The following is a 24,296-nucleotide window of genomic DNA, read 5'->3' as shown; positions in this document are numbered from 1 at the left end:
CCCCCCCCCCCCCCCCGACACAGAAGGTGCGGGACCACCTACCACGGGGAGGCACTTTCTGGGTGGGGTTGGGGGGCGGGGCTGGGGGCAGCTGCCTTTGGGGAGAAGGATTTGGGTGCCGACTTTCCCCCTTGTGCTTTTTTGTACTGTTGGAATCTTCTCTATCCTCTGTCCCTTTCCATAAAAACATTTTTGAATTTGTGCACGAGTGGGGGAGGGGCAGAGAAAGCGGGGGGGGGGAGGGGGACAGAGGATCTGAAGCGGGCTCAGCGCTGACAGCGGAAAAACATTTTTAAAAAGGCGGAATAGCAGCTTGAAAAAGGAAGGAAAATCTGACCGAAGCTACGCTACCATGGGGGTGGACCTCGAGGACACTGTCACTCATGCCGAGTGAGATAAGCCAGGCACGAAAGCATAAATACTGCGTGATCCCACTGATAGGAGGTCCCTCAAGTGGTCAGATTCATAGAGACAGGAAGTAGGAGGGTGAGTGCCAGGGGCTGGGGGAGGAGGACGGGGAGCCAGTGGTTAATGGGGACAGAGTTCCATTTTGGAAGACGAAGGGTCCTGGAGACGGGTGGTGGGGCTGGTGGCCCAAAGCCCCTCAGCTGGACACGTACCATGGCTAACTTCTGTGCGTATTTTAATACGATGAAACACTGATTTAAAATGGCGGGGGGGGGGGGGTGCCTGGGTGGTGCAGTCGGTTAAGCGTCCGACTTCAGCCAGGTCACGATCTCGCGGTCCGGTCTGTGAGTTCGAGCCCCGCGTCGGGCTCTGGGCTGATGTCTCAGAGCCTGGAGCCTGTTTCTGATTCTGTGTCTCCCTCTCTCTCTGCCCCTCCCCCGTTCATGCTCTGTCTCTCTCTGTCCCAAAAAAATAAATAAACGTTGAAAAAAAAATTAAAAAAATAAAATAAAAAAATAAAATGGCGGGGGTGAAAAAAGCGGTCAGATCCGAGTCGGCAGCTCGTCCTGGATTTCTTCAGCTTCCAGCCCCGCCTGGACCCCCAGGAGCCCCCAGAGCCTGTCCTGGCCGGGCTCACGGTCTCTAGTGGAAGCTGGAGGTCAGTGCATCTCCTGACCAGTTAAGAGATGCCTCGGGTCCTCCCAATACAACGCTTCTCGGGGTACCATCTTCGTGCAGATTGTGATTTATGTTGTGCTTTGGAGGCAGGTGGGTGCCCACCTGAAAAGCAACTTGCTTTTCAGAACAATCGGCCTCCTTCTCGGCCAGGACATCAGGGGTAGAGTGCTGCTTAGACCTTGCAAAATAGCCAGTGAGACAAATACCTCATTAATGACAGAATAAGAGAAGAAATGTTCACGAGGCCACACTGGGCCCCCGCCCCCCCCCCCCCCCGCCCCAAGCATCACACGCCTGCTTCCCTCCACCACTGCTCCCTCCACAACGCTGGGGAAGGGAGGGCAGCCTATGAGCACTCCCCAGACGTGAAGGATTTAGGGAGGGGGGTGCAGGGTGGTTAGGACACAGGGCTGGTTGTTCCTTACTGTGGCATAACCAGGTGCTGTGGACACAGTGGCTTGGAATAACGGGTCCTTCCGTGGGTGAGGAGTCCAGGCATGGTGGGCTGGTTCCCTGCCCAGGGCCCCACCAGGCTGCAGGCTAGGTAGGTGTCCACAGGGTCAGGTCTCTCCACATCAGCACGGGTCGTGCCCCCTTCCCAACGAGGCCGGGAGAAGACCCTCTCCTGTTTCTCCTTCTGGAGCCTGATCACAGCCAGAGGCCCCTCCCACTCCTGGGGCCGGGTGTCCGGCCCGGAAGCTGCCACGGCTTGCACCCCAGGACCTCCCCCCCCGGACCCCGTCAGGACACCCCTCCCAGAGCTTCTGACCGGATGGCCAGTCTGTGGGCACAGAGGGCCCTGGATCCCGGGCTCGAGGCAGGAGGAATCTGGGACAGTAACAAGCCTCGCTCACCCAACTCCCCGGGAGCCCTGGCTCTCTGGAGGGGGAGTCGTGCAGCACCAGGGGCGTTGATGTGTGTGTGGGGTACCCATGGGCAGAGGGGGCCCCTGGAAGGTACCGTCGGCCACTCGGGGAGGCTGGGGACACCACCTGGGAGAGGACTGGTCAGGTGGGCAGCGCGGACTTAGCTCGGAACTGGGAGGTGAGGCCTGGCGGTGGGCACTGAGAGGGAGGGGAGGGGAAACACCCTTCGCTGGCTTGCTGGGCGAGTGGAGGAAGCTCAGCGCAAACACCACTGTCTTTAAATTAGGCTTCCCCCGCACCACGCTGAAGGCAACACCTCTCCTTTCTACTGACTACGAAAACTGAGTTGGGAATGACCGTTCCAGAAAACTCAGGGTGGGGAGACACCCATGGGGGTGGGGGGGATCAGGACCCTCCTGCGGAGGCGGTGTCGGGGAGGGTTCCGCACTTGGTGTTTGGGAACCACTGGAGCGCAGGTGCAGACGCCCCCTGTGGGTTCGCTGACAAGAAATGACTGAGGGCGTCTCACAGATTTAGGTCAATATTTAATATTTAACTTTAATGTGCAAATAAATAGAAAAGGAAAACTACATTCAAAACAGCTGCAAAGGAAGTACAAGCCCCAGAAGAGAAATTCTTCAAAAACAGAAGAGACGCTCCCTAGAAGCATGCAGGGTGGGGCTCGGTGGGGTCTGACCCGCACCCCAGGCCCACGCGGAGGCACGGAAGGGGCCGCGGGCTCCCGGGGAGGATGGCTGCCGAGAGGGTCTGGTTCAGGAATTCCGAAAGTTCCCTTCTTACAAAAAACAAGGGTGTGGACAAAGTGCCTGGCACACTCGAGCAAACATGGGCTGGGAGACCCTGGGCAGACACACCGGCCTTGGACTCGCCCAGACCCCGAGTCAGAGGCTTTGCAAACCTTGAGTTCCACAGGTAACTTCTAGAAACTTCTAGAAACACATCTCCACTTCCCAGAATGGCAGATTTGGCACAGCGCAGTTTTAGGGGGTGAGGGCTGCCGCCGGGCAGAAACGAGGCCGCAAGGAGACGGTTCCGGGCCCCCGTTGGTTGATCCCACTCTGATGGTGCCGGGAGCCCGGCGAGGGCTCCTCACGGTGCAAGGATTTTAAAGAGCTGGTCCCCAGCCCGAACCGCTCGGCATTCGCGGCACAGAAGGCCTTGGACGCCTCTGCAGGACGGCTGCCTCAGCCCCTCGCGCCCACACCCTCTCCCGGAGGTGGCCGCAGGTAGGGCGGCAGCGTTAAGGGCACAACTGCAGAATTCCACGAGGAGGGCTCTACTGCCCAAGAAACGGTGGGACGCGGCTGACTGCAGAAGTTACAACCACTAAGAGAGCTTATGAATAAATACGTGTGTGCATATATATATTTCTAGAAGGGCCATCCTAGGTACAGGACTGCACCCCAGGTGTGGGGCCACGTGAGCCCGGCGGGAGTTGCAGGCTGAGCCCCTCCCCTCAAGAGCCCACAGTGTGGCCACCAGGACAACACAGGGTCTGGAGTCTCATTTTTTCCAGAGTGGGTTCTTCCAGACAGTTCTGGTGCCGCTGCCCACTCCGCATCTTGACGTCAAAGCAGGATCTCAACGGTTTGGCTGAAAGGGCTCTTCCTGGTCTCAGAGTGACCAAGGACCCCAGGCCTCAGCCGGGCTGAGCCCGTGCCCAAACTATCAGATCCAGGCATGGCCCAGCTTAGGAAGTTTCCAGAAGTTCTCAGAACCATTCAGGAAGGACATGCTTTTCAAGCAGGTCCGCCCAGGCCCAACTCCTTCGATGCTGGGGTCTCCTGAACTCCGACTCCCTCCCCCCACTCCACACGCCCGGCGCGGTGCATCGCTGACTCTCCCAGACGCCGTAGGGACAAAGGACCGGAGGTGCCCCCCCGCCTGGGGATTTGGCACGTGTGATGGAAGGCGGTCCAGCAGGTGCATCAGCGCAATCACTTGCTCCCTGGCCGGCGTGTCGATCTTCCCCCTTCCAGCAGGGACTGAGCCCCCAGAGTTCGGGTGCAGGAAGGGTTCGGGTTTGGCACAGAACGGGCCCAAAGGAAGCAGGGGAGCCAGAGGGACGGCAGCTCGGGGCCACGAGCTAGCACAACCCCGCCCTTCTCCGGAGCTCGTGGCCTGTAGCAGCAAGGCTGAGGGACGCTCGGCCCCCTCAGGTCGTTCATCAGAGTGCCCCCGAGGGACACCCGGGCCGAGCGAGTGGCCGCGCCAAGCCGCGGGTCACGGCGCCCACGCAGCGGGTCAGGGGGAGGCGGGGCGGCGGCTGTACTGCACTCGGTAGCGGGTCACGGGCAGGCCGTGCACGTGCGCCGTCTCACACAGCGTCTTGCAGGGCACCATGTCCTCGTCCTCCTCGCCCATCAGCCAGTCCTGCACCAGGCCGGCCGCCTCCACCGTCACGTTGTCCTCCAGCCAGCGGCCGTGCCACTCCTCGAAGTGCTGGTGGTGCCGCAGCAGAACCAGGGGCTGCACCTGCGCAAGGGGGCGGGGAGGGCGGTCAGCCGCGGGCCGGGTCTTGGGGGCCCCGGCACCCCCCACGGCCACGGGCCGCGCCCCAGGTTCCCCGGCCGTGGGCGGGGGCGGAGGGGGCACCTGCTTGGCCCGGCAGAGCGTCCCGCGGCGGTACATGTAGTCCTCGGAGTTGACGATGAACATCATCTTGTGGGTGCTGAGCTTGAAGCGGCAGTCCACGTTGCAGGCGCTCTCCACCCCGACCAGCCGCTTCCAGGAGGTCTTGGCCTCGCCGCGCAGGGCGCGCACCTGCTCACACTGCCACCTGCGGAACTTCTTGAGGTTCCTGGAGGCGAGAGGAGGACGCACAGGCTGGGAGCCCCTCACGACCCGCAGGCATCGGGAGACGCCGACCTCCCCGGAGTCGGAGAGAGGCAAACTGAAGCGACGAAAGCCACCCCCCCCCCCCCACCCCGAACCCTTCCGTGCGGTGAAAAGTAAAAGCCGGTCGGGCCCTGGTGCTGACGGCGGCGGGAGGGGCCGCCCGGGGCCCGCGGGAGGGAACCGGGTCCGGAGGGCCTCTCACCTCTGCAGGAACACGGGCTTCAGGAGGAAGCCCTCGGTGGGCGAGCTGGACGCCCCCTCGGTCCCCACGTACTGCTCCACATACCGAGCCAGGTGCTGCGGGGAGAGGGAGGCGAGCCCGTGTCACTGGAGGCACAGACCTCTGTCACCGGACACCCGGAGCTCCGGGACGCTCAGGGACTTCGTTCCCACCCCGCAAAGCTTTAGGAGGATGGCAGCTCCCGGGGAGCCTGACGCGTGACGGAAAGCGCCAGACGGCAACTGTGGATAAAGCACTCGTGTAGAGCCAGGAGTTAGACGCTCGTGGCATCTCGTGCTTACGTGGGTAAATCCCTGCCGGGTAATATCCCGGCTGTATCCGTCATGTGGCAAGCTCACATGGGTAACGGGGCCCTCACGCAGAGGACAGGGGGGTCTGGGGAGCAGGAACGACATCAAGACACGAGCAGCAGGGCAAGGGGGTGAGCAGGGGCCACAGGTCGGGGGTGGGCACGGCCCGCAGTGTCCAAGTGACCCTTTATCTGCTCCCACCCTGTGAGAGCCAGAGGCTCCTCCGGACTCAGGCCTTCTGGAGGCAACTTCTGGAAGGGGCCGGGTGTGCAGCCCCCGCCCTGCGGGGAGGCCTCAAGCGTGCAGGGCGGGGTGCTGTGAGGATGCTTCCCCCCTCCCCCCGCTGCTGGCCGTGGTGCTGGCGAAGGAGGCACCACGTGCAGCTCAGAGTGTGGGCCTGGGGATCTCTCCTGGGGTCGGGGACCGGGATCCAGCTCTCCGGCCCTCGTGCTTGGGAGTGAAGGGTCACACGCCACGGTGTCTGAGCGAGCATGTGGGCCGCGGGCCCAAGGTGGACCTGCCACGGTATTTGCAGCAGGTGGAAGAGCCAGGAGCAGGGTTTCGGAGGACTGGCCCCGACGGCACGTGTGCTGACCAGCCCCTCCGAGGCTTCCAAGGACAGCGTTCAGGCCGCATGGTGGGGCTTCTCCGGGTGGGCCTTCCGCAGCCTGTGCTCGGCCAGCGTGTGCACAGGGCTCGCGGGGGGCAGGGGCCCGCGGCGTGTACAAGGCGCAGAGCACGGGGCCACGGCTCTTACCTGGACCTCCACGGGGTCCTCCGTCTGGGCCTCTTCGGTGTCCAGAAGCTCGATGGTCATGACCACCTGCCCTGTGCGCTGCAGGAACATGACCTGGGGAAGAAGGAGGGTGAACAGCCCGACGCCACGGAAGAGCCCAGAACGAGGCCTGCGAGGTCCTCTGTGACGGCCCTCCCCGGCCTCCGGCGGCCGAACAGGAGAAGCGTGTGGAATCAGGCAGGCGGGCGGCCGAGTGAGGGCCCGGGCCCAGCCCGGCTCTCGGGCCGCAGCGACGCGGCCCGTCCTCCCCCGCTGCGGGTGCCCTCCTCGCGGCCCCGGCCTCGCGTGAGCCCCTCACCTTGAAGCAGTTCTCGTCAGCCATGCACCGTTCGGCCTTCCACTGGTAGCTGGTCTCCCTGGAGGCACGGACACAGCGGGAGGACAGGTTCCCCCCCGCGGCGCCCCGCTTCTTCTCGTTCAGGTAGAGCTCCACCACCTTCAGACAGACGTCGTCACTCACGAGGTGGTGCAGCTGGCAGGGAGGGAGAGCCAGTGGGTGCCCGGCGCGCGTGCCCCCAGGAGCGGGGAGGGGTGCGGCTGGAACCCCAGCCCCCGCCTCACCCGGAGAGGACGCCGGCAAAGCGCACGAGGTTGGGCGTGAAGGCCAGGGGCAGCCCGGCCCAGACCCACGAGCCCTGCCGGGGCACGAGAAACACACAGAAAAAAAACACAGAAGAAAAGGTGCCAGAGCGGGGACGGTAATTAAAGGTGCCACAGTGGCAAGCCACGTCTCCCTAAGCGTTCTGCTATAAACACAATTAGTTCTTTCGACCGCTATAAACACACTTGCAACCTTGAGGTTTAGGAGAAGGTGGGTAAGGGACGCGGCCGGGCGGCAGGTCGGACCGCGCAGGTGAGCCGGGGCCTCAGGGCACCAGCTGCGGTCCGGACAGGCTGCTACAGGCTCGGGGTTCGGGAGTCTTCCCCACGTGCTGCTTTGTTGAATAAAGACACCGTGTGGACGCACGGAAGTCTCACACGATGCCTGTCACGTGACAAGTTCCCAGTGAACGTTGGCTGCTGGTAACGAAAATGGAGAGGAGTTCCACAGGAGACGTTTGTGGAAAGGATAATTAAACAAACAAACATTAATCAGAGTATCTGGTTTGGTCCAACCTCTAGGTGCTAAAGTCAAGGCTACTGTCCCCAGAGCTGTGGCCTGCCGGGGGCAGGCGGGACGCTCAGCCTGGGGATGCGCACCCAGCCCTGTAACATCCCTGGCATCCCTGTCGCCCGGAGCCATGCACAGGCCCTGGGTGCTTGCTTCCTCTACACGCGTCTACAGAGGTCACGACCACAGAGAGAGAGACAGGAAAGGACAAAGACCCAGCCCGGCACACAGAGGGAAACGGGGAGGTGGCCAAAACCAAAAGGGTTAGTTAGGGTCTCAGAGCACGGGTGTCTGTGGTGATGTGTCCCAGCAACCACCTAGAAGACGCAAAGCCCCCCGCTCATCAGTGGGGGAAAAGGTGGGCTCCACGGGGAACGGCCAAACGGCACAGACAGGGCCCTCAAGCCAGGACGTCTGCAAGGCCACAGAGGGACGCAAAGGCCCCACCCCACAAACCTTCAGGGAAATGCAACATAAGCCACAACAGTCACCACCGTTTGGTCCGTGAGGGTGGAGAGGCCACCGATCCTGAGCCCCAGGAAGGACTCAGTGCACTCCGGGAAGCCTGCCTGCGCCCCACCCCGGGCCGGGGGGAGTGGTGGAAATGAACAGACGACAACTTCGAGGGTCTAAACAGGGGCTCATTCCCACCGTCCTTCCCAGGCAGAGGCGAAAGGGAGCTCAGGCATCTTGGCCGAGGAATCTCACAGAATCACACTGGCGGGGTGTGGCCAGATGCACACAGACACAAAGCTCAAAACCAGGGGCGTGGGTGCCTGTGGGGGGGGGGGCGCTGAAAGGAGGCAGCGCTGGGGCTGTTCGTGACCACCCACTGAGCCGCACGCGTGGGATCCGGGCACGCTTCTGTGTGTGTTCTACTTTGGCGGGAAAGGAAATGCCGTTTCTAGCAACTGTATCTGGGCAGGAGAGTTGGGACGCTACTTTCCTCGGCTTCTCTGCGGCTTTACAGCAAACAGCCTTACTCGATAAATAGGAAACAAAGTCAGGATGAACGACAACTGTTCTGGTGTAACTGAGCAGGACTAGCGTCCCAAGACCACATCTGACTCACCTGGGGTATTGCTGTGTATGATATTAGCATGACTGTTCTCTCTTGGTGACACTCAACTCTGGGTGACTTTTGCTCTTATAAGCGATGCTAATACATGTCCCCGATATTCTCCCTCCAGAAGTGGGCTACGATTCTTTTTTTAAATTAACTGATTTTTTTAGAGTTTATTTATTTTGAGAGAGAGGATGAGTGAGCAGGAGAGGGGCAGAGAGAGGGGGAGAGAGAGTATCCCAGGCAGGTTCAAACCCACAAACCACGAGATCATGACCTGAGCTGATACCAAGGGTGGGACACTTAACTGGCTGCCCCCGCCCCTGCCGGTGTCCCTGGCCTATGGTTCTTTACGTGTTGCCAAATTACCTTTAAGAAAGGTCTGTCGGGCGCCCGGGGGGCTCAGTCGGTTGAGTGTCCAACTTCAGCTCAGGTCATGATCTCACGGTCCGTGAGTTTGAGCCCCATGTCGGGCTCTGCGCTGACAGCTCGGAGCCCGGAGCCTGCTTCGGATTCTGTCTCCCTCTCTCTCTGTCCCTCCCCCCTCACGCTCTGTCTCTCTCTCAAAAATAAACAAACAAAAGAAAAAGATCTGTCACCGAGGAGTCAAACGAATCCTTGTACACCCGTGTTCACAGCACTGTTCACAATCGCCAAAAGGTGGCAACGAGCAAAGTGGCCACCCCCAGATGCGTGGACGGACGGGTATGGTCCATCCACACGACGGGAGGCAGCCACACGAGGGAGCGAAGCAATGACACACATCACAACGTGGCTGAACCTGGAAAACACCATACGGAGTTTGAGAGAAGCCAGACACAAAAGGCCACGGCGTGGGATTCCATTTACGCGAAACGCCCAGAGCAGGCAGATCCGCAGGGACAGAAGGCAGTCTGGCGGTGGCCAGGGACCAGGGGAGGGGCACGCGGTGGCCGCGCGACACGGTGAGCGCACTGAATGCCACTGAACTGCATTTTGTGTTCCGTGAATTCCACTCCGCTGAAGCTACAAAGGAGAGGTGCTGCTGCCCTGGGGCCCACCGCGCAGACTCTCCGGGAGGGGCCGCACCGTCCCCGTCGCCGCCTGCCCGCGCCCGCTCACCTGCCTGGCGATGCTCTGCACCAGCTTGTCCATGGTGAAGCCCACGTAGGCGTGGATGGTGAACATCTCGCGCAGGGTGTCCTCGTACTGCGTGGGGTCGATGCTGCCCTCCAGCAGGCTCCGCACCATGTCCAGGAAGGCGGGGTAGTACTCCTCCAGCTCCACCTCGCCTGGGGGCGCGGGGGCCGCGGTCACCGGGGGCCAGACACGCGTGGGGCCCTCGCCTCCGGCCACCGGCTCCCTAACGCCGGCCCGAGGTGCCGGGACGCGTCCGACTGGCCGCCTGGCGTTCCCCCCCCCCGCCCTGTTGGTGACCGCCAGCACCCGCGTGCCACCCCGGGGACCCCGGAGCTTACTTGGCTGCTTCAGCCGCAGCTCCATGGCGGGGTCGTTGCCCTTCTCCCGGCGGCCCTCACACAGCACCTTCTCCCTCTCCTTCTCCGTCCGATACTCCAGCAGCTGCTTCTGCGCCTGGCGGTAGATCTTGAGCAGCCGGGAGCACAGGGTCTGGTGCAGGCGCAGGAAGAAGTACCAGTTGTTGTTGGCGAAGAAGAGGCTGTACACGTCGTCCAGGGGCTTGTGCCGCTGCGGCGCCTGCTCGGGGGCGGGCGCCTCGGCCGCGGCCCCCTTCTCCTCCGGGGGACCGCTCTGCGGCCCGGGCGCCGGCTTCTTCCGGTCACCAGGCTCCGCGCTCTGGCCCTGGGGGCTGCCCCGGCCCTCGTCGGCGGAGTCCTCGGACGCCCCCAGGTCCAGCTGCTGGGAGAAGAAGAGGCTGGGCACGAACTGGTGCACCAGCTGGTGGATGGTGCCCTGGTCCTCCTTCTGGATGGCCGGCTGCCGCTTCACGTAGTAGCTGATGAGGGCGGCGGCGTCCTCGAGGATCTGCCTGTCCTCGTACACGAAGATGAGGTGCGGCTCGCTGGAGGGGGCGCTACGGCCCTCCGAGTGCTGCTCCTGGTGCTGGGGCACAAGGGGGCCATCAGGCAGGAAGTGACCAGCTGGGCTGAGATGGGGCACCTGGGGCCACGGGGCTCTAACGGCATCACGCTCTGGTCTGGGTGCAGCCCACACCTCCTGCCTGCCCCGTCCCATTCAGCAGCCCGCTCCAACCGCTGTCCTCTCTGGGTCCAGAGTGACTTGACCTATGAGAGTGTGGTCAGTCCTATCACATCACTCTGGGCCTTGCTGCACTGCTCGTGACGGGACCCCCATCCCTGGCACGTGGTCCTATGGCACCCCCCCACCCAGCCTCTTTCGTTGCCTCAGGGGTGCTGAGCTCCTGCTGTGCGCAGGACCTTTGAACGTGCCCCTCTGCTCTTTTGCCCTGGAAAACCAAAGCCCTGGGCTCACTCCTTCCCTCAGTCTTTATCCAGCTAACGACTTTTCTTCCTGCAAACCTGAAGACGGTCACACTTTGTCCAGACTGCCTCGAGCTGCCTGCTGATGTCAGCCCCCAACGACCTGCTCTCCTGGGCAGCACCCAGCCCCAGCCCCAAGGCTGATGAACCCAGGCTCTCAGAAAAAGTGAGCCTGGGGGTGGCGTGAGTGGCTCAGTCAGTTAAGCATCCGACTCCAGCTCAGGTCATGATCGCGTGATTCATGGGTTCGAGCCCCACACTGGGATCTGTGCTGACAGCTCAGAGCCTGGAACCTGCTTCGGATTCTGTGTCTCCCTCTCTCTCTCTGCCCCTCCCCCACAGGCGCACAGGCCCACTCTCTCTCAAAAATAAATAAAGATGTTAAAAAATAAAAAAATTAAAAAAAGGAAAAAGTGAGCACGGATCCTCACCTCTGGGTGAGCAGTCCAGCGTGTAGCACTGAAGGGGCTCCCTGAACCACCACAGAGCAAGTGACCAACAGAAAACGGGTAGGGCCAGGACCGTGGCTTTCTGGGGTGGGCGCCCCATGTGTCCACCAGAGGTCAGGCTCCCTTAGTGACACTAAGGAGAGCTCAGTGTCCCTTCGTGCTGGCGGGAGTCCTGGGAGCTGGCACACGGGTGGTGCGGACACTCAGCCCGTCTCCTGGCTCTGATGTGACCTCCTTCCTCCTGCTGCTTTTGGAGTCCCTCTCGCATCTGTGCCCCAGATGCCCTGGAAAATCTTTTTAACTCCTTTCCTCAGCGCAAGCTCCACGTGTGGAATACAGAACTGGTCTCTACTAAGCCACAATGCAGCGAGGGGCCGACCTCCCTACACACGAAGGGCCTGTGGCATGCGGAGCCCGCCAGGCTGGTGAGCCAACCTCGGGTCCCACACACAGCGCTGGGCTCCTTTTCCCTCAGCCCCCAGGGGAAGAGCGAAGGAACTCTGTGGTGACTGAGGTTCGTCTCACGTGTCACCTCGTCAATTCTCATTCTGATGATGAACCGTGGACCCTGCTGGGGCGGGGGGGGGGGGGTGGTGTTCTCAGGCCTTAAGGACCCACTCAAGGATCAGAGCAAAGAGACCAGATGACCTGCAGGTGGGCCCTACAGGGCCAAGGGTGGCCCAGGGGAGGTAGGCAGGACAGGACGGGCTTCGATCACAGGCTCTCGCCAAGTCACTCACTCCCTGCACGGGGTTTTTTGATGCCTAAATCCTCAAAGCCTGGAGCTCAGCCCTGCCTCAGTTCTGTGGTGCAGGCCCCATGAGCCTGAATGTACCAAAGCTGGCAAAAAAGCACAGGGCAGCGGCTAGAGGCGGAGCCCTAGGGCCTGGACTCCTGTGGCTGGCTTTGGCAAGTGGCCACCTCTCGTGCCTCAGTTTCCTCACTGCTAAGACCAGGAAGATAATGGTACTGCATCATAAAGTCTGTACGAGTTCGATGGAACGTTCCTTCTTAGGGTCTACCTGTGCCTGGCACACAGCTGGCAGCAGAGAAAGGAAAGCCGCTGTTATCATTTGCCTGAAGGAAGGTCGAGCAAGGCCCAGTGGGTAAGGAAGGAGGGAAGGGGAGGGAAGGAGGGGAGGGGAGGGAAGGAGGGGAGGGGAGGGAAGGAGGGGAGGGGAGAGCCCTTTGCCAGCAACGGCAGAACCGCTACAATCCTCCCCCCAGACTAGCTCTAGGCTGAGTGCCACAGAAGCATCCATTCCAGCCCTACAAAGCCAGGGTGACGCTGGGGAAACAGAGGCACCGAGACCCAGCCACCTGCCTGAGACTGGGAGGGCCGGGAGTGGAGGGCCAGGACCACTTGCTGGCTCAGACCTGGGCGGAGGGCCTCACCTCGTCGTAGACACTCTCGATCTCATTGAGCAAGCTCTTGGAGCGGAGGGCCTTGGTGTCGTTCTGTTTGAAGTTCACGGCCTGATGGTCCAGGGACTTGAGATATGCCTTCTCGTACTGCTCCCGCCAGATCTTGTTGAAGCCCTGCTGGGCCTCCCGCCACTCCTCCTCCTTGGCCTTCAGCCTGCGGGGTGAGAGGAGCTCAGCATGGGGACAACCAGGGGCACCCACCCGTCACCCCTGCGCGGGCAGCCTGGGAGCCACCCACAGATCCAGCCGGGTGCGTTCCTAACTCGGGACAGCCAGCCCCTGGCCTGGGCAGTGGGTTCCATGCTGAAGAAAAGAGGAAGGTGGGGAGCATGGGCTCTGTAGAAGCAACGTGGCTGCTTTTGTGGTTTTCGAAATATCGCTGCCCTAGCACCTCCTCCCCGTCCTGGCCCATGGCCCTGACCACACTCTGGGTAGTTGCTAGGTTAACTACTGGGCTCTCTTGCTTGACTGCAAGCCCCAAGAGAAGGGGCTCTGTCAGCCTCGCTCAGCTCTGCAACCCCAGGGCTGAGCACAGCATCTGGCCAAGGGCAGCCATTTAATTAATACCTGTTCACCAGGTCAGAAAGTTTTCCAAAATGTACTACTATGTAAAAGGCAAGCCCTGCCATAGGACAATCCTATTTATGCTTTAAAATAGCTCCTTTTCTCGTTTTGATGATTATGTGCATGGTGGAAAGTTCTAGAAGGACACAATTATTCCCAGTTGTGCTTTTCTCTCAAGAGTAGAACGGGGAAATGAAGAAAAGGCTGGAGACCACAGTAAGCCAGCCTGGGGGGGGGCCCGCCCCATCACACCGGGGACAAAGAGCACTAATGGGCTCCAGGGAACCTGCTTGTAGCAGGCGGGACAGCCAGAATCGGGAGGGCACCTTTTCAGGACGACAGGGACTGCAGTGACAGGGTTCTTCTTGAGGCTCTCGATGATCTCTGGAGCCTTGTCGCCATAAATACGGTGGATGGCACGGCGCTGGATCACCTCCGACGTGCCCCCCAGACAGTCATCCAGCCGGAACTTCTCCTGGTCCTCAGGCGCCATCCGGGAAAGCTTCTTCTGCACACTTTCCAACACACGGATCGTGGCCAGGTTGGTCTCCAGGACGACATCTAACTATGGAAAGGAAGGCAGGGTGGGCTGTCGAGGGTGTGGGGGGCAGCGCAGCAGGGCCCCAGGGACAGGCGTGGGTCAGCAGAAGCGATGCTTGGACAGAACTAATAAACCTCCACGTCTCTGAGGGAGGATGACGAAAACCAGGAAGCGGCAGCGCTGACGCAGCTCCAGGGGCCCGGAGCACGCACAGTGGGTCACGTGGCTGGGGCGCGACCCCGGCAATGGTGAGAGCCAGGTGCTCACGCAACAGGACTCGTGGGCCTCTTACCACCGCGTGAACATCCCGCGGCTAGAACACGGGTGGACCCATGAGAAGAGGGAAGCGGTACCCAGGCTGACCCCCTTCAGGGGCATCACAGGCAATAAAAAGGAAGGACTCACTGCGTACGCAGCCCCCCCCGCACGACTCTCCGGGGCACGTGCTAGCGGGGAGCCAGTCCCCAAAGGTCACACCCTGGGTGATTCCCCTTAGGAAAAAGTGCCAGAGCTGGAAGACAGGTCAGTGGTTGCCAGGGGTCAAGCACAGGGTGGGGGAAGGAGGCGGGTAGGGCCATCAAGAGCAGCGCGACAGATCGCGGCGGTGGGGGAGCAGCGGAGTATCTCAGCGGTGGCAGGGAATACGGGAACCTCCACGGGGGAGACCCCCACCCGGAGCTAAACACACGTGCCCACATACGCGTGTGCACACACACAAATACAAGCTCAACGGTGGGGATGGGAATGAAGCCTCCGGGTGTGCCAGTGTCAACCTCCTGGCTGTGACGCTGTGCCAGAGATTTTATAAGCGGCGACCACTGGGAGGAGGGTATCCGGATCGCTTGCTGCACGTAAATGTACAACGATCTCAACAAGCATTTCAATGAAAAAAATTAGAGTTAATTAATTAAATTCAAATAAGCATGTATTTAAAATGAAAAGGAACGGTACCATTTCCTAACCGGCGGGAAGGCCGACGGGGCAGAAAAAGGACACTTTCAGGTGCTGCCCCCTGCTGGAAAGCGCTGGAATCCCTGCTACTCGGAAGGAGGGTGGGGAGGATCACGACGCCTCCCAGGGTGGAGAGGGAGGAGGACAGACTAAAGCGGAGCTGGGGAGGAAGGCGCCACTCCGCGCCTCCCTGACCCCGGCCAGGACCCAGGGCCCCGGGGTGCCAGCACACACACCTCGAAACGCTCGTCCTCACAGCGGTGCAGCTGCTCCTCGTAGGGGGTCTTCTTGGAACTGACGAAGGTGGAGTCCTCTGACCAGGAGGGGAAGGAGACCCAGGTGTCATTCAGCACCTGCACCGAGAGGAAACGCTGTGTGCCCAGTGCGGCAGGCCTCGGCGGCCAGGACGGTTTACTACGTCGTCCAGGGTAAAAGATAATGGAGACGAGAAATGGAATCCTGATTTCACAGGAAACCACTTTATCACACAAATGGCAACATTAACTTGAAAGTGATTTTAAGAGAAAACGTGACTTTGGTCAAGTAAACAAATCGTACTATTGCAGGGGTTGGCAAATGTTCTCTGTAAAGGGCCAGATACGAAACATTTTAGGTTTGGCAGGCCACCCCGTCTGTCAGGACTATTCAACTCTGCCTCTGTCCTGCTAATGGCAGTCACAGGCGCTATGTAAATGAACGGGCATGTCTATGTGCCAACAAAACTTTATTTACAAACACAGGCATGGGCCGGATTTTAGTTTACTAACTCCTGGGCTACATATCCTGAAATCCAGCAAGCACTCTTGAATTATGGAAACAGAGGAATGCTCTTGTCTACTAACCCTGAAAAAGTACTCAATGGTCAAGCTAAATGGAACATACCAAGCACAGCAAACCCGGGACAGAGCAGGCTGACGGCAGGAAAGAAACGTTAAGTCTAAACGACAGAAGAACATGCCAAAGCCTACGCCAGCATCGTCTGTTCCACGGTGTGCCAAAACCACCAGCAGGAGAAGAAACCATCCTCTCAGTGCAGGCATTTTGTCTGGCCACACCCCAGCACCATCCATCATTCAGTATTTAGGGGGTCAACACTCAGTTCTTTTCTGTAAAGCATGGGGGTGATGGCTGTTACTGTGGCACTACCTCCTTGCAGATGGCTGTCCTCCCACTGCACTTGGGCTGCTGGTAGGTTTTGGGGAGCGCTCGGTAGCTGGATCCAATGCGTTTGCAAGATGCGTAGTCAATTTCCCGGCTGATTCCATCCCCGGATCTGTCGCTCATGGGCGGGGCGAATGACAGCTCCTTTACCCCCAGGAAGGACTTGAACTGTGCAAAGAGTTCTGGAAATTTCCTTCAGAAAGAAAGACAAAGAGTAAGTTGGATTCCGGGGTGGCGGGGGGGCGGCTTTCTGAGACGGACCTGGAGGTTTCAGAATGGCTTCATGTAGACACCTGCTAAAGGTGGTCAGAGAGGAGTGGCGAAAGGCGGAACCAAGCACCAGATGTGTGCGATGCCCTCAAATGGTGAGTAAATCTCCCTCCCACCCCTTTGTCACCAGCCAGGTCCCGCCACTAACAGGAGAGCCTTGAAACATGCTGGAATAGACAACTTAGACTGGCAGAAGCTGGGGTTAGTGATGTTCTTTAAATTGTATTTATTTGAAAGAGAGCGAGAGAGAGAGAGAGCACGCCCGCACGTGCACGGGGGAAGGGGCAGAGAGGGAGAGAATCTCCACACTGAGTGCGGAGCCCCACATGGGGCTCAATCTCACAAACCATGAGATCGTGACCTGAGCCACAATCCAGAGTCGGATGCTTATCCCACTGAGCCACCCAGGCGCCCCGACAGTGATGTTCTTTAACCGGAAGAGGTTGGGCATCAGGCCTGGGGTCGGTGAACTATTGGCAAGCTGTCCATGCCCGTCCTTGCAAATAAAGTTTTATGGGTACATCGTTGTGTCCATTGCTTAGTATGGTCTGTGGCTGCTTTTGCACAATGCCAGAGTTCCGTAGTGCCACCCCTGGCCCCAGACAGATAAAAGTCTGCCAACCCCTGCTCCAGAGCCTTCCTCCCTGAGGGAGAAGCCTCCCCTAGGGCGATCCCTCCCAGGAAAGGATCCCTCCGCAGACAAGTTCACATGAGTCGTAACGTAATGGCCGTGCAATGGGAAGATCTGAACACAACTGGCCCCCAACGTCACCTGGATCTGTGATTAAATGAGTATGAAATCCTACCAAAAGGATAGTTACTTTGACAGGTGGCATGGTGACCTGCCTTCCGGCAGCTTCCTTCCTTCGTGACCCATGGCCTCCTCTCCTGAGACGGACGTCCACTGTGCCCCAGCTGTAAGGACCCCCTGCCAACTCAGCTCACAAGGAAAACACACAAGCGAATGGAAACACGGGGATGGAAAACATCCGCAAAACCAGTGCAGAGGCCACCGGAGGCTGCAGTCGGCATAAGCAGAAACTACGAACGCTCGGAAGGGGAAACGGTCACTCCGGCACACCCCACTCCGGCCCCGACTAAGGCTGTGCCATCACCAGGTGGCAGATCTCTGGGCCCCCGAGCCTGGCTGCCTGTGGGTGTGCAAACCCACACCGAGGCTCACAACGCAAGAGAGGCCTTGTCGAGGTGAATGCTCGCCCAGCCGGGCCTCACATCAAGGCGAGCAATCAGAGAGGCCTGCTGCCCCCACACCGCTCTCGGCATGCGGACGTGGGAACAGCGGACCCCGACCCAACGCTGCCCACCTGCTCAGTACCTCAAATTCTGAGTTCCTTCATTCTTCTCCCTTAATCCCGCCGACAACTGCAGGAAGTAGGTTTGGCCATTTGGCGAACAAAGAAACTCTCGCTCCGCTGGTAGGAAGCAGAGGCCCGCTTCGGACTGGGGGCTGGTGACGTGCCCAGCTGGGCAGGCCAAGGCCACGTGCGGCATTCCCCGCCCCACACAGGCCTCCAGGGGCCCCTCGCTCGTCACGGCACTTCGTCTTTCCAACAACAGCGCCCACTGCCCGGCCAGGAACCAGCGCCGAGCACTGGATTCTGAGCTCACAGACACGCTTCCGTGGGAGTGAGCAGGCAGTCCAAGTCCATATAAAAAGCCAGGCACGGTATGGCCGAAGTGGTGTAAGTAACCACACCACCCTGCTCTGGGCCGTTTTTCAAAGTGTTACCACAGCTTTACCAGCCTGGGAAAGTTAACCCAAGCGAACGGGTCACCCTGACGTGGGTACCCTCTCTCAGAATCACCAAGGAAGCACCTCCTGACGACCCTAACTTGACCTTTGGGTATCCCAACCTACGGAGCCATGATCTCAGCACCGATTACAGAAAGAAACTGGAGACCAATGTCTGTTACAGACCCTGCTGAGAAAACCACACTACATACAAATAAGGGAACATTATGCAGTCGCTAAAAATGATCACGTACGCTCACGTCTGACACTGACCGCTGACACTGCCCAAGAAATACTGAATTAAAAAAAAAAAAGGGTGCTGCAGCCCAGCCTGACAGTATGATGCTACTTACGGGAAACAACGGCCACGCTCATAACCAGAGGGAGAGGATGAATGAAGGGCCAGCTGCCGGGCTGGTCCACCCCAGACCCATCAGTCACCATGGCAAAGCTCTCTCTGAGGAGCTGGTCTCTGGGGAAAGTGAGAGGTAGTCATTCTGGGCCTCAGCTTCTCCATCTTTAAAATATACAGAAACACATCTAATGTGTCCGTGAGTCCATATGATGCTTAAAAAGAAAAAAAAGAATTGGTCCCTAACTGGTCCCGATGAGACAAGAATGTGACTCATCACCCTGACACCACAATAAAGGGAGAAACCAAGCATCTACCCTGGGTCGCCAAAAGGTGGGAAAATACTGTTGAGATTTTCTCTTTTGCAACCCCCAGTGAACACATAAGTAAATGAATGAACCATAAAAAGAACTCGGACACCGCCTCCGGATAGACGGAGGGACGTGGAGGATGGGACTGTGAAGGTGCAGGTGGCAAAACCCACCCAAGGTGTGGGGGCACCAACACCACAACAGTAAGGACAAAAGGGGGAGGGACTCGCAGGACGAATCAGAAGACCAAACCCAGACAAAGGGGCAAGACTGAGCCGTGTGCTTGGTGGTTCCTGTGCCATCCGTAGCGTAGGGAGGTGCTCACTCCCCAGTGATGCTTTTGAAGGGGCAGAGAGCATGATGGGATGGCACACGGAGGGGCTCCTGGGGGCCGGCCCAGGCCCACTTGTATCCTGGGTGGTGGGCACAAGGGGCTTTGGCTAAAAATGATTCATGACTCATGGAGTCATCCGTCACGTGGTTTCCTGGATCTGTGCTTTAAGTTTATACACTTTTTTAAAAATTAAAAACATTTTTTCGGGGCGCCTGGGTGGCTCAGTTGGTTAAGCGTCTGACTTCAGCTCAGGTCATGATCTCTTGGTCGTGAGTTCCAGCCCTGCATCGGGCTCTGTGCTGACAGCTCAGAGCCTGGAGCCTGCTTGGGATCCTGTGTCTCCCTCTCTCTCTCTGCCCCTCCCTTGCTCATGCTCTGTCTCTGTCTCAAAAAAAATTAAAAGAAAATTAGAAACACTTTTTAAATTCACAGTAAAGGGCTCAGGAGGCACCTGTCCCTGGGGACGTCTTTAGCGCTAAGTAAGATACCGTGGGTCACGTATAATGTGCACTCGCCATGCTCCAGACACGACTTCGAAGGTCTTATGCGTCCAGCCCACTTGGAGCGCTCCAAGACTGTGCGGGACCTCTATAAACGGAGAGCAGGCTCAGACTGGCTGGGACACTCGCCCGATGGGACAGAGCTGGTGAGGAGGCATGAAAGCACACTGTGCACAAACTGGGCACATGCACTCACCTCCTAGAACATCTCTGCCCCCCAGCGGCTGCCCCAGCCCCAAGGGTCCGCCCACACCTGCAGCAGCGGGGGATGCTGGAAGCAGGCCGCTGACCCGCTAACAGGGCTTCTCTCTGGACAGCCAGGATGCTGGGTGGCCCTTTCATCCTTCTTCGAAATTTCTGATTGGTAGTTTTTAAAAGCATGTAGCAAGTGAATCTCTAGGGGATTTATGCTGGGTGATGAAAACCCAATCACCCGAAGGTTACCTACGGTATAATTCCATTTACACACTTCTGTTGTGGAAGGTCTACAGGTGGAGTGTAGGTTAGCGGTTGCCAGGGGGTTGGGGCCGAGACTGGAGTGGCGTGTAGGAGGGACACGGGTGAGGGTATCAGAGGTTAACACAAGCACCCCTGTGGGTCTGAAGCCACTCCGCATCTTGACCGCGGCGGACACACGAGGCTTCCCAGGTGACGGAGCTGTATCAACACGCACGCGCACATACACTAGAAACAGGAAACCCTGAAAAGAGATGGGCGGACTGGGCAAGAGTCAACATCCTGGTTGTCACGTGACCACAGATGTCGCCACGGGCGAACAGTGCCCAGGACCTGTGTTCTTTCCTCCGACTGCAGCTCCCCCTACGACCTCTATGACCCTTGCGATTGAAAACCAAATTAAAAAAAAAAGAAGGCTTCATTCTTTCTCGAAAGCGATGACCAACGGCAAGGTGAACGGAGTTTCCGGAAACACACCCACGTGGGAAGCCCTGGGAAGCGTCACTCACCCGAGAAACGGGCTGACGAGCTGGAGGAGCTCAGAGCCGGACACGAGCTCCTGGTTGAAGAGTGCGATGCACCGAAGGAAGTTCTCGTAGACCTCCTGGCTCTTCAGCACCCTGCGAACCTGCGGGGAGAGGGGGTCAGGGGGCCCCAGAGGGCCAGGCCCCACCCTCACCCCTCCCCTCGCTCGGCTCAGACACCGCTCGGTGAGCACAGAGTCACCAACGCAGGCATGCCCTCGAGTGACGGCCGCGGGCCGCAGGGCAATGCTCTGCGTGCAACTGATAACGTGGTGTGGACAGTGCGTGCACGGGGCCATCTCGCTGGCTCCTGCCACCGACCCCGATGGGGGAACCACGGGACCATCCTTGCTTTAGGAAAGCCATACAGCTCAGGAGGGGCGGACGTGCGTCCTCAAGCCTGCTGGGGCTCCGAGCCCTGCTGCCTCCTGCCCACGCCCCCTCTGCTGTGGAAGCTGGGTGCCGGCCCCTTCTCCCGGGCCGGCCCCAGCAGCTCCCCACCCTCCCAGCTCCCTTCCCCGGGGCTCCCATCCTGCACGTCCGAGCTGGGGGAGGCCGGCCTCGACGGCTCACCTTGTCAAAGAAGGAGAACTCCTGCAGCGTGCCATACTTGCCCACGGCAGCGATGGACAGGTCTTTGGTACCTCGGAGTTTCATTTTCTTCTGCGGAGAGAAATCCCGTGCCGTGAAGGCTCCGTGCATCTTTGTCAGAGTTGCCACATCGGCAACACTGAGCTCTCCCGACAGCAACCGTCATGAGGGGCCGGGGGAGGTCTGCCCCGGACCCCTGTGGAGGAATTCTCAGGACCACCCACCTCAGCCTCCGTGGCCTGGCGAAGGGTGACGGTCACAACCGCCCTGCCCACAATCTGGGATCTAAATCTCGGCAGCTTAGGGCTTTTGATGCCAGGCGGGAGCATCACAAAATTGGAACGGCAAGGGAGACGTGCCCCTGGACACAGTATCAGAACGCTCTCCCCTGCCTGTTTTGTCCTGTGGGCTGTGATGGTGGGGGCAAGGGGACGGGAAGAGGACAGGATGATCCAATCTCTTGGATCAGCCCGGGTTTAAAAAAAAAAAATTGTTTTTAATTTATTTTGAGAGAGAGCACGCATGTGGGGAAGGAACAGAGAATCCCAAGCAGGCTCTGCACAGTCAACGCGGAGCCCCACACGGGGCTCAAACCCACGAACCGCGAGATCATGACCTGAGCTGAAATCAAGAGTTGGGTGCTTAACCGACTGAGCCACCCAGATGCCCCAAGAAGCTTGGGTTTTAAATCTCTGTGAAGACTTCTGTCTCTAAACTGGACTTAGACCAGTTTAGAGCACTCTTAGACCAGCACTCTTGAGGCGTTGCGGACCCTACAAAATCATCTCCCAATGCTGGGGATATGTCCAGAGGACACAGAAGCCAGCTTGAAGGGGCCCCACTGGCCATATCTGAGACAGTTTAGATGCCAAGATAAACAATGAAAATCATGGGTTATAACCCAGGGTCCATGCCGGTATAGGTAACCTGATAAATGGGGATGAAGAGAAGCTCTTCCTTACAGTAGAAAGCCAACTAGTAAATGCACAAAATGTGACGGAATTAGAAAATCGCCATCACAGGTAATGAGTGCGACAGGAGCTGGATCTCAGCCTCTCTCACCTCTCAGCGGGCTTCTTGTGCAGTGACCGACCTGCACAACCGCACATGGTGGCCCTGCCTATGAAAGAGCCATTATGGCAAAAAGGAGCAGACTGAGCAGTACATCCTATTTCCACCGGAAAAGGTAACACTCCTCATACCAATCCTGTGAGCCAGGGGTAACAGGTAAACAGCCACCTTAGGAGTGAGCTGACATCCTAAGGTCCCACAGCTGATGAATTCCAGTCAGACCAGGGTCCATTCCCAGGGTCTGCTGCTCGGAGCCTCTGCATATTGCTCCCGAGGCCATCTACTCCCGAGGACCAGGCTGTCGGGTGCCCACATGTGTGGACACCTGTGTGCACAGGTGACGGTTACCTTGGCTGGTGCAGACACCGGACGGAGGAGCGAGGGCCGAGAGCGCTTTTTGCTGTGTTCCAGATTCTTCTCATGCTCACTCTTCTGGACACTGTTCATTTCGCACGGTCCATTTCCTGTGAACTAAAAACACAAATACAGGAGGCGATTAGTGCTGGGCCCTTCGGGACCGGCTCTTGGCGGGTCTGAGTGCGTGGAACCACCTTTGGCTCGGCCCATGGCCCCAGTGAATGCCGCCTGCCACAGCCCAGGGGCCCCGTCTGCAGGCAAGACGACTCCAGCCTCGAGATGCTCACGTTTACTAGGGGAGAGACCGTGCACCCAAATCATCGTAATCTTAACATGGTGAAGGTGCAGGAAAGGCCAGGATGGGTGAGGGTCCTGACAGGTGCAGGAGGGCACAGCAGGGAGACACCAGAGTTGGGCGCACCCAACAGACCACTGACAACGGGGATGTGACTGCATGTCTGAGTGCCCCGTAGAAAGGAAGAGCATCTCAGGCGGGGACACTGGCACGCACCAGCCTTGGCAGTAAGAGGAAGCAGCTAGCGGCTACCAGGGCACCTGCGGGGGAGGGGGGCGGGGGGCGGGGCTTCCAGCCGAGTCTGTATTCTTCTCTACGAGTGAGAAAACACGTCTTGAGGAGAGTCAGCACGCAGCGAGGGGCTTGTCACTGGTCCTCCCAGGTCCTACGCTTCATAGGCAGGGATGCTCCTCACAAGTGGGGTGTCTACAGGGTGTCGGCCATATTTACGAAAAGCAGTTCCGGAAGAACGGTTCAGGATTTGCATCTATGTGCACGTGGCGGAGAGCGGAGCAGACGCTGGGGAGGCAGACAGGCCGCAAGGTTTTCTGCAAGATGCGTGCTGGGCCAGAGAGGCACCCCGCAGTCACCCCACCACGTCCCAGGTCCCACCCAGCCACCGAACCTGGGACATGGAGACACGACCTGAAGGGAGGAGTACTCTTGGCCTGAAGTGTGGGCTGGGTGAGCAAGGTGTGATGTAGCCAAACAAAATAGCCAGGAACTATCAGATACCAGTGAACTCTGTGTCCGTGTCCTCTGTGTCCCTGCTGGGGACAGGCATACCTGATACATTCTTACGTGAACAAGAAAAAAAAAATGTAGGGGCAGGATAAACAAGAGGATGTTTAGTTTTTATGGAAGAATAAACATTCGTTTGCACGTGTAGGAAACTTCTAGAAAGATAATGTAAGACATTTGTGAGTACGTAACTCTGAAGAGAATGACTTAGAAACTGAGACAGGGAAGGGGAAGTTTACTGATGTTCTCATTAACGCTTGGTTTTCTCATGAACACGTGTGATTTTTACCATAATAATTATACTGATCATATTAAAGACCCATCATTTAATTATCGGCAAAACTTGGCCCTTAGGGGATTGATTACACTTCTCTGGAGAACAGTTTTCTAGAGATTCAAAGCTACTCGAAAGAACCATCTTCAACCGCTATTTCTTGTTGTAGATGCCAGAACAGGTGCAAGCACCGATTCCTAAAGGAGGCGGCTGGGTGACGCCGTGATGTGCCGAGTGGGACCAGGGGCCTGATAGGGAAACCCACCGCTCGCCCAGCCAGGCTTCTCCAGCCAGAAGACAAGCTCGGTATTATCGAGTTTCTCTAATACTTCAGACAGTTCTTACTTTTTAGTTATGTGTGCCCAATCACGAACGTGTGAGCCGGGCGGACCCCCAAAGACACTTTGGCCAGGGGCTGACATATTACCCATGCTGGGCCTGTTTTTGCAAACAAAGTTTTACTGGCATGTAGCCACGCCCACTGGTTTACAGAGCATCCAAAGCTGCTTTCTGGCCATAATGACAGAGCCGAGTCTTTGCCAACAGAGACCCACTGGCCTGCAAAGCCTAAGACACTTACTATCTGGCTCTTCATAAAACGTTTG

General features: G+C 58.5%; 1 protein-coding gene across 3 annotated transcripts in view; it reads right to left on the bottom strand.

Annotated features, from left to right (window-relative positions):
• Window positions 1-2,481: 2,481 nt before the first annotated feature.
• SIN3B (SIN3 transcription regulator family member B) overlaps window positions 2,482-24,296 on the bottom strand; it is a 37,466-nt gene continuing 15,651 nt past the window's right edge. For 2 of the 3 annotated variants that reach the window (XM_043590317.1, XM_043590318.1), the window contains 14 exons: window positions 22,373-22,495; window positions 20,936-21,025; window positions 20,348-20,466; window positions 15,848-16,055; window positions 14,938-15,054; window positions 13,536-13,774; window positions 12,616-12,799; window positions 9,770-10,373; window positions 9,414-9,583; window positions 6,437-6,610; window positions 6,100-6,192; window positions 5,014-5,108; window positions 4,569-4,773; window positions 2,482-4,448 (listed from right to left, as the gene is read on the bottom strand). In XM_043590317.1, the coding sequence (XP_043446252.1) occupies window positions 4,218-4,448; window positions 4,569-4,773; window positions 5,014-5,108; window positions 6,100-6,192; window positions 6,437-6,610; window positions 9,414-9,583; window positions 9,770-10,373; window positions 12,616-12,799; window positions 13,536-13,774; window positions 14,938-15,054; window positions 15,848-16,055; window positions 20,348-20,466; window positions 20,936-21,025; window positions 22,373-22,495 (2,652 nt within the window). In that variant the 3' untranslated portion in view covers window positions 2,482-4,217. Of the gene's footprint in view, window positions 4,449-4,568; window positions 4,774-5,013; window positions 5,109-6,099; window positions 6,193-6,436; window positions 6,611-8,818; window positions 9,094-9,413; window positions 9,584-9,769; window positions 10,374-12,615; window positions 12,800-13,535; window positions 13,775-14,937; window positions 15,055-15,847; window positions 16,056-20,347; window positions 20,467-20,935; window positions 21,026-22,372; window positions 22,496-24,296 lie in introns of those variants that run through there. The other variant, XM_043590319.1, reaches the window with a different exon arrangement.

This window comes from Prionailurus bengalensis, chromosome A2, assembly GCF_016509475.1.
Source record: "Prionailurus bengalensis isolate Pbe53 chromosome A2, Fcat_Pben_1.1_paternal_pri, whole genome shotgun sequence".
Taxonomy (NCBI): domain Eukaryota; kingdom Metazoa; phylum Chordata; class Mammalia; order Carnivora; family Felidae; genus Prionailurus; species Prionailurus bengalensis.
The sequence above is the reverse complement of the archived record's forward strand: the minus strand, read 5'-3'. Positions and strand labels throughout refer to the sequence as shown.